Source organism: Amphiura filiformis, chromosome 1 (genome assembly GCF_039555335.1).
Source record: "Amphiura filiformis chromosome 1, Afil_fr2py, whole genome shotgun sequence".
NCBI lineage: Eukaryota > Metazoa > Echinodermata > Ophiuroidea > Amphilepidida > Amphiuridae > Amphiura > Amphiura filiformis.
In genome coordinates, this window is record NC_092628.1 from 42,939,376 (window position 1) to 42,949,012 (window position 9,637).

Sequence of the window (9,637 nt, forward strand, 5' to 3'; positions counted from 1 at the left end):
GACAGATTCAGTAATCATCCATCTTACAAAATAATATTGTGTGAAATAATATAGGCTATGGTCAGTAAATCAATCAACCAATCAACTCCCTCCTCTCAATTACTCTTGCATTCATTCATTTACCTGTTATACCTTCACACTTTATTCCAACAATCAATCATCAATCAATCAATCAATCAATCAATCAATCAATCAATCAATCAATCAATCAATCAATCAATCAACCCATACATCAACATATCAATCAGTCAATCTGTCAGTCATTTAGTCTCACGTCATCACAAGTCATAAAATTAAAATTGATCGACAACTTGATTGGTCAATCAGTTCATTGTTTCATTGTTTGATGGTTTGATAAGTCTATTGATCGAAATTGACTATTATATAATTATTAATATTGTTATTGTTTGATTGATTGATAACTTGAAGAATTGATGTATCAATTAATTCGTTGAGCCGTTGCAAGTGAGTACGTGAAATGTTTAAGAGCTGAGTTACTTCAATAGGCCTAAATTAAATAAATAAATAAACAAGCAAATAAATTAATGAATAAATAAATTAATGAATAAATGAATGAATGAATGAATGAATGAATGAATTAAATTAATTAATTAATTAATTAATTAATTAATTAATTAATTAATTAATTAATTAATTAATTAATTTATTTATCTATCTATTTATTTATTTATTTATTTATTTATTTATTTATTTACTTATTTATTTATTTATTAATTTATTAATTTATTAATTTATTTATTAATTTATTAATTTATTAATTTATTAATTTATTAATTTATTAATTTATTAATTTATTTATTAATTCATTAATTTATTAAGTAATTAATTCATACATTCATTCATTAATTAACTAATTAATTATTAGATGAATAAATAAAATTGCTGTAGGCCTATATTTCTCTTTTGAAATCATTAGGGGCTGTGCAATAGTTATGATCCCTGGGGAGGGCAAGAATTTTTTATGGCGAGCCGCAAGGGGGACAAGCAATTTTGGCCAGCCGAGAGGGGGAAAGCGATTTTGGCACACATCCATGGGGTGCGTTTTAAATAAAACGCTCTAAAAAGGCTTCGAAAAACAGTACGGAAACGCTTTAATATGCAAATTTTCCTGCTCGCCGCGCTCGCAACATAATAAGCCATACCGCATGATACCCGCAAATCATTGGCATGTGCAAGAGGGGGGGCTAAGAATTTTTGGCGGACCGAGAGGGGGGTGCAAGCGATTTTTGGCAGGCTGAGAGGGGGGAACGATATTTGGCGGGCCATTCGGAAATTTTACCCCCGGTAACGTACTGTTATCCTAAGCCTTTTTAGAGCATTTTATTTAATAGGCGCAGTAGGCCTACCATGAATAGGGCCTATGTGCAAATAAAAACCCTTCCCCCCGGCTCAGAATTATTACACAGCCCTTAATAATCTCCGGGGATAATCTCCAAAATCATTCAATCATTCTTTTGATAGACCTAAACTCTTCTAGTAGGCCATAGATTTTAAATACTATGAGTAGGCCTATACGTATTCAGCAAGTGACATGTACTTAGTGCTATAAACGCCGTGCATCAGTGTGTCACTTCATTAATATTACTAACCGGCTCACACGCTGTAGTGTATAAATCAAAATTCAAAACACTCGGGTGATTACATAATCAGTGGCCTCAGCTCAATTGAGGGCGTTTCAATTTATTACGTGATTTGGGAAATGCACAAGATCAAATAGAACGGCGAGTAATGATTATTTACTTGTTTTTAAAAACAAACTGCTTAGGGCGGTAATACAACGTGTACGTCCGATAACTATAGATTGAATGATATTTATCATCACACGAGGAAACAAAACAAACGAGGTCAGTGGAGGTCAGTGGTCTCAGCTCTCAGAGGGGGCGCACTTTCAAGCCTGGTACTCGCATTGAACAGACAAAGTTCGCAAACTGAATGGCGGCTTTATTTGTCAACCGTAATTAACATAATCAAGGGGTCGAACATGCTAATATCCATAACCGATCGATAACTGGACTCATTTTCTACCAAGCAAACCAGCGGGATTTGTCATAGGTTTGCGTGCGTAATAGAATAACCGTGAATTTAGTGTCACCCCCTTGTCAAAACCCCAGGTTGGTGCTAGCGGGAAACCAAAGATGGCCGACCAAATCCTGACCATGACTTGGCTCGTTGGATTCGTCTATAGTTATAGTTTACGGTTCACAGGAAAAGGTTTAGAAAAAAATGACAAAGTGGCTCAATGTACGTAAAAATGTTGACAACATTTTAAAGATATTGTTGTCGTGTTTTTTCATATAAAACGTTTTCAAAATGTTTTCATGACCTTCATAATATAACCCGACATTTAAATGTTATTAAAACGTTCTGACCAAAACCAAAACGCGTTTAGAACACGTTTATAACATTTTAAATTTGTTATTGTGTTTTCTGGGGATCATAGGGCAGCTATATAGTGAGGAAATCGCTTTGGCTTGGGTGTTACAGTGTTGTAAGAGGGACAGAGCTGCATGTATGTTGACATGTTGGGGTTTATTTTGTTGTATTGAAACTATATCGGGCCAGAAGGTGTTTAATTCAGGCCATCCGGCCTTCTGAGTACCTCCTCATTTAATGTTTGTGCAAACTTGCTTACTTGTTTAAGATGAGTGGTGTCCTCGAACTACAACAGCACGCCAAGTCCTTCTGTCCTGCATGACCGTTCCCAAATTCACCCAGTCCAGTGTCCTGTTTCAATACATCCACGTATGTTAGAGGGGGTCTACCAGGTTTTCTGTTTCCATGTATTGGTGTCCAATGGATCAGCTTGGCTGCAGGCTCATTTTTGCTTCTGTATGCATGTGCAGACTTTGTTGCTTTTATATTTTTAATTTGAATGAATGAATGAATGAATGAATGAATGAATGAATGAATGAATGAATGAATGAATGAATGAATGAATGAATGAATGAATGAATGAATGAATGAATGAATGAATGAATGAATGAATGAATGAATGAATGAATGAATGAATGAATGAATGAATCTATCTTCGATTGCCCGAAATCTCTGTTTCTCAATTGAGACTGCCAATCGGGTCACCTACCTTGAATATATGTTAACTACATTTGACGTCAGACTGTAGAAATGCAATACAGACAAGGTTGACCTTTGCATGAATAATGTATAACATCCATAGCTATACCAGGATGAAAGTCTGTAAAGCTATCTTAATAAAATTTGAAATTAACCTATATAAATGATCCTTTTTTTAATGAGGCAAAATTGACAATTTACTACATGCTAACAACTTGGAGAGGGGCAATGTTTTCATTAATTGGCTCGACCAAGCTTATTTTAAAATACAAAGTAAATGAGGCATTAATTTTTATATCAAACATACAAACTATATCCATGCAGAGTTGGTCCATATACTTCCATTGCTAGTCGAACAATGTATTTTCTATACAGAGATGAAGCATACATGAGTAAGCATTTATTGATAGCGTAATTGTTATCAATTAACAAAGGCGTTTCAGAGTTTGTTCACTCAGGCATGTAAGGTGATTCGGAAAGAATCTAGGCGTTGTCACTTGATGTCTTTCGCTCATAACAGCTAGATCGGTACGGAGTATTGTCCTTGTGCGTGTATGCTTGTTCGATTCGTGGCAGTCAGTTGTTCATCGGTTATTAATTACTATGTCCGAGGAGGAATCGGGACCAAGCCAAGGGGCCAAGAGTAAACCTACTGGTTCTACACAAGAATTCGCAGGATTGTTGGACAATTTCAAGTCTTACTTTGAAGGCAAACTGGATAGTTTTCGCAAGGAAATTACGGATCAAAGTTCGCTGACCAGGGAAAAAGTGGAAAAGCTACAAACGCCAGAACCGGAATTTAATTATAAAAGCAACAAGAAACAATGGCGGTTCAATACTGAGGTAGGAGATAAAGTTGAAGAAGCGAGCGTATTTCTTGAGAAGAATAAAGTGGGTGAAGCAAAAGAAGTGCTGAAACAGGCTGCGGCGAGTATTAAACACAGAAATAAGCTGATTCGTCTCGCAGACAAGAGTGACGGGGGCTGGTTGGCGGTAGAAGAATACGAAGAGGATGACCTTGCGTCAGATAGCGAAGATGACAAGCGTATACGGTCAGCACAGAATCGTGGGGCAGCACGTAAAGAACGCCAAATTCGTCAAAAATCAGATTCGTCCAAGCGCCGTGCTCAAGACCCAAATTTCAAATCCAACATGGCGGCTACTTCTACTGATTTTTTTCGCGGCTCTAACCAATTCAACAGACGCAGTTTTGGAATTGGATTCTCACCGCAAAGCTCCGGTAACTGTTTTGGATGTGGGCGACCAGGGCATTTCAGAGCAAATTGTCCGTTCAAGCGACCCAGTGGCACCCCCCCTCCACCTACTGGCCCCCCAGTCATCAACCACTGATTTTCAGAAATCTCTGCAAAGGACAACAGGTTAGTTTTTTAATTAAAATATGAAATTTGCACTGGCATGAATTGATATGGTAATGATAAAATAATTGATCCATGATGGATATATTATCATGTAGGCCTAATGGTCTTGATGATCGTTATTGTATATGGGCGATGGCCTTTTAAAGAAAGCATACCAGTGTGGGTGTGGTCGCTGACGCGGCAAGTAGTCTATGCCTATATTAAAGGTTGGCATAGGAAATATTTTTTGTTTCTTTTTTCTTGCCTTGTTTATATATAGATCTTCCAAGAACATCGGTTTTCAACGCCTCTGATATCATTAATCTACCGGAACTTCCATATTTTTTGGACTTTGATGACATGATGAAGAATTATTATGATTACGAAGCGGGTACTTCTGATCCTTTCATTAAAGGAAGACTCAAAACGTCTGTTCAATTTTGGCGCTCAATTGGTGCAAATGAATTTGTAATAAGTATTATTGAGCAAGGATACAAACTTCCACTTATTTCATTACCAACATCCGTAGTTCTTAAGAACAATAAGTCTTCCATAGCTCATGCAGAATTTGTTTCTAAAGCTATTTCAGAATTAGTAAGTGCAGGGTTAGCAGTGGAAGTAAATAGTAAACCGACTGTAGTTAATCCACTGTCTGTTTCCGTGCAGAAATCGGGAAAACTTAGATTAATCTTAGACTTAAGGCATGTGAATGTCCATATTTGGAAAGATAAAGTGAAATTTGATGATTGGCAGACTGCTCTTAGTTATATTTCAAAAGGAGATTTTTATTTTCATTTGATTTGAAGTCCGGTTACCACCATATAGATATATTCCCCCCTCATCAACAATATTTAGGGTTCTCGTGGTTTCTCAATGGTAAAATGAGATTCTATACCTTCACCGTTCTCCCATTCGGGTTAACATCGGCTCCCTATGTCTTCACAAAAACTTTGAGACCATTGGTAAAACACTGGAGAAAGTTGGTGTTTTTCCTTGTTTTATATTTAGATGACGGTTGGTGTCGGGCTCCAGATGAAGAATCATGTTCTATTATTGCTAAGAAAGTGAAGTCAGATCTGATTAGCGCTGGTCTTGTTCCAAATTGCGAAAAATCTGTTTGGGTTGCCACACAGCAGTTGCAATGGCTCGGGTTGCTGTGGAATAGTAAAGATGGATATCTGCAGATATCTCATAGTCGGATTCAGGATATTATCGAGTCAATCAATTCCTTGATTTCTTCTCTGCCTAAAACATCTGCCAGGAAGTTAGCATCAGTCACTGGCAAGATTGTTTCAACCTTTCCTGTTTTAGGTAATACCACCAAGCTTATGACAAGGTTTCTGCATCACGAAATTATTAAGAGAACATCATGGGATGATCTTTTTAATATTCCTTCCAGTAGTTTGAGTATTAACGAGTTGTTTTTCTGGAAGTCCAAGTTCAAAATTCCAGTTAAGCGTGATTTTGCTAAGTATCTTGTTCCACATACCTTTGTGTTTAGTGACGCCAGTAGTACAGGATGCGGAGCTTTCATTTTAGGTTCTGACGTCATCAGTAATCGGACCTGGGACGACACTGAAATATTGGAGAGTTCTACTTGGAGAGAGTTGCATGCCATTCTTTATGCTTTGATTTCTTTTTCTTCAAGGATTACTGCCAGTTCTGTCAAAGTTTTTACAGATAATAAGAATGCAGTTTCTATATACCAATCTGGATCCATGAATTTGAAATTACATGTTTTGAGTCTAGCTATTCACAATTTTTGTAGAGATCGGGCAGTGACGTTGGACGTACAGTGGATACCGAGAGAAGAGAATCAATTGGCAGATGAGATCAGTAGATTTGTAGACTGGGACGACTGGGGCGTGTCATCGGCGTTTTTCTCTTTTGTTGATAACATTTATGGTCCTCACACAGTAGATCGTTTTGCCGATGAAATGAACTCAAAACTACCTAAGTTCAATTCCAGGTTCTGGTGCCGAGGGTCAGATAGAGTCGATGCTTTTTCTTTATCTTGGGAAGGAGAAAACAACTGGATAGTTCCCCCGTTAGCTCTCGTCACAAAAGCTATTTTTCATTTAGTCGCTTCCAAAGCAGTAGGTACTTTGGTGATCCCTGTATGGCCATCTTCTTCATTCTGGCCCATTCTTTTCTCCAGATATAGTAGTGTGAGATATATAGTATCAAGTGTGTTTGAGATTACAGATTCTCGTGGTGTGTTTATTCATGGTTGTAACAACCGCTCATTGTTTGGGTCAGACACATTTCAAGCACCAGTTATGGTAATTAGGCTAGATGCTAGATAAATTGCATCTGATGACAATTATAAATGTCGTGAAGCATGAACATCACCATTGGGTGACGGGTAGTTCGATGGACAAATTGCCAATGGGCATTAAGGCCAATGGGCCAGGCGATGGGTTAGTCGCTGGGAAAAAATTGTAAAGAAAGTAGCCACTGGGCTAGGTATATTGTGACTGGTGTAAGAGATAAGTCACTGGAATAATATAAAAAGCCATAATTGCAAAGGAATATAATTATATGTATATAGAATATGGGTTTTTACAATTAAATTGGACCCGTATCTGTTTTGGCTTTAAGATGCGATTGCATAGCCAACGGCCTTGTTGTTTTTGTTTTTTGCTATTTCAGTTTACGTTCAACCCAAAGCACCTATGAGTAAGAATAGTACGAACATGGCATCTCCTAACATTCCAAACGATTTTCAAAGTGTTCTAAACCATGTGTTACAGTCTTCGAGAGCTACTTCTACATCTTCCAAGTACAATGCGGCGTTTGATTCCTGGGAAAATGGGCAAGCAACACAGAGGTTTTCCATCACTCCCGAGCAATACTGAACATGTCGCAAGTTATTTAGTTTCAATGTTTCAAGAAGATGCACCGTTTTCAAGAATAGAGGCAGCGTTTTACGGTATTAAGTGGAGACATGATATTGCTAATCACGATAATCCTTGCGATTCAAAATTCTTGCATTTAGTTGTTGAAGGTTTAAAGAGAATTCTATCAAAACCAGTTGTCAAAAAATCCCCAGTCTCTGCTTCTATGCTTTTAAAGATTTGTTCACAATTTGCATATCCTTCCGCGTCATTGCTGGATCTCCGCGTCAGTACGTTGTGCTTATTGGGATACGCGGGTTTTTTTAGGTTTAGTGAACTGGTAAATATTAAAAGATGTGACATTCAATTGCATGAAGAATTTGCTCATATTTTCGTGGAGAAAAGTAAAACGGATATATACAGACAAGGTGCGTGGGTTATCATATCGGCTACTGGGAAAGTCACTTGTCCGGTAGCTATGGTGACGCGGTTCTTACAGTTATCAGAGTTACTGGAGAATGAATTATCTGATCAATTTATTTTTTGTGGGCTTTCTTTTTGCAAGAAATCATCTTCGTTTAAGCTTAGGAACAAATAACTTTCATACACAAGAGCGCGCGAAGTATTCCGTGATGCTATAAAGAAGATAGGAGAGGATCCCAAAAAGTTCTCTCTTCATAGTTTAAGAGCAGGAGGTGCTACGGCTGCGGCTAACTTGGGCGTCCCAGATAGGCTTTTTAAAAAGCATGGAAGATGGCGTTCAGAGAACGCTAAAGATGGCTACATTCAAGATTCTGACGATGTCAGAAAATCTGTGTCTCTCAATTTAGGCATTTAATGATTGTTGTTATTATGTTTGTATAATCTAAAATGAACAATAAGCATTTGTATCATGACTATATTTTTGGCAAGTCAATAATTGATTCTTGATAGTGTTAATAATAAAATGTTGAGCATCCTAATGTTTTCTCCTGATTTTCCCGTTCTTTGATACACTTATGAAGGGGAGCTAGCCCTTAGCTGCTGCGGTAAGACGACTCCCCAGTACAAGGTTTTCAATGTTTGTGTATATAACATGTGGCGCAAGCGCGTTAGAAAATGTTTTATTCGCGTTTAAGCAGCGCGTATTTAGCGAATAAATGTATTTTCTATACAGAGATGAAGCATACATGAGTAAGCATTTATTGATAGCGTAATTGTTATCAATTAACAAAGGCGTTTCAGAGTTTGTTCACTCAGGCATGTAAGGTGATTCGGAAAGAATCTAGGCGTTGTCACTTGATGTCTTTCGCTCATAACAGCTAGATCGGTAAATTTTCCAGAAGTGGGTAAGTTTTCAGATTTGATTTGATTCGGTAATAAGGAGGCCTACAATAAAGTCAGGCCTAGTACGTTTTATAGACTCCGGCCCTTAGCTGCTGCGGTAAGACGACTCCCCAGTACAAGGATTTCAATGTTTGTATATATAACATGTGGCGCAAGCGCGTTAGAAAATGTTTTATTCGCGTTTAAGCAGCGCGTATTTAGCGAATAAAAGAAATAAATCGTTACGCACTCACACAATTTAACATGTACTCCCACATATAAATCAAACTAAAGTTAAATTGTATTGCCGAGGTATCGTTTAAACATATCAATGACTGCATACGTGAATGTAAAATGTGCTGTACGTTTTGTGTGAGTCACCTGTAACCGGCAAAACTACGCTCTTGACAAAAGTTACAAGCATGCATGAAAACTGTTATTAATGTTTGTTTACAAATTGTGTTTAGTTTGGTTTTCATTAAAAAGAAAGCATATCGATCAATTAAAGCAAATAGATGACACTTTATGCGTTATGTGCCACGATTATGACGAAATGTCTGACAGAAAAAATGTCTGGCGGTGGCCGAATTGTTTGGGATGTTAGCTTAGAAAAAGTCTCCCCCCGTTAGAATTGGCATATGTTCCGTCCTTCGGAGCGGATAAGATGAAGACGATATTCATATCCCATTTACGAATACCGCAGTGAAACAATACCACATATTTTCCTGTTTGTACCTCATCACTGCTAATGCTTCGCAGCGTTTTTATTTTTTAGTTCAATTATCATGCACTTATGTTAATTTACCATACTCAAGACACGCTTGAACACTTTTAATTAATGTTATTCTTCTCTGCGCAATTAAGGGGGTACTACACCCCTTGATAAATTTTGTGTCTATTTTTGCATTTTTCTCAAAAACTAATAACACAATGGTAACAAAAGTTATGTATATTATAGGGGCAAGGAGTCCAATTACTACACTAGAATTTCAGTGACCCAAGACAAGCGGTTTGTTATTTATGATCAGAGAGCGTACTAGGCAC

The 9,637-nt window shown here is 37.4% G+C and overlaps 2 protein-coding genes across 2 annotated transcripts; both read left to right on the top strand.

The window, feature by feature from the left end:
* The first annotated feature begins 3,474 nt into the window (after positions 1-3,474).
* Positions 3,475-5,198, top strand: LOC140166313 (uncharacterized). Its single transcript, XM_072189735.1, has 2 exons — positions 3,475-4,472; positions 4,732-5,198. The coding sequence occupies exon 1, from the start codon at positions 3,697-3,699 to the stop codon at positions 4,441-4,443; it is 747 nt and encodes a 248-aa protein (XP_072045836.1). The 5' UTR covers positions 3,475-3,696; the 3' UTR covers positions 4,444-4,472; positions 4,732-5,198.
* A 134-nt stretch (positions 5,199-5,332) lies between these two features.
* On the top strand, positions 5,333-6,757 carry LOC140160542 (uncharacterized). Its single transcript, XM_072183785.1, has one exon. It carries the CDS (start codon positions 5,333-5,335, stop codon positions 6,755-6,757), a length of 1,425 nt encoding a protein of 474 aa, XP_072039886.1.
* The last annotated feature ends 2,880 nt before the right edge of the window (positions 6,758-9,637 follow it).

What these genes read in the sequence shown, in the direction of transcription:
- LOC140166313 (XM_072189735.1), top strand. Translation starts at nt 3,697, where the DNA reads ATGTCCGAGGAGGAATCGGGACCAAGCCAAGGGGCCAAGAGTAAACCT.
- LOC140160542 (XM_072183785.1), top strand. Translation starts at nt 5,333, where the DNA reads ATGAGATTCTATACCTTCACCGTTCTCCCATTCGGGTTAACATCGGCT.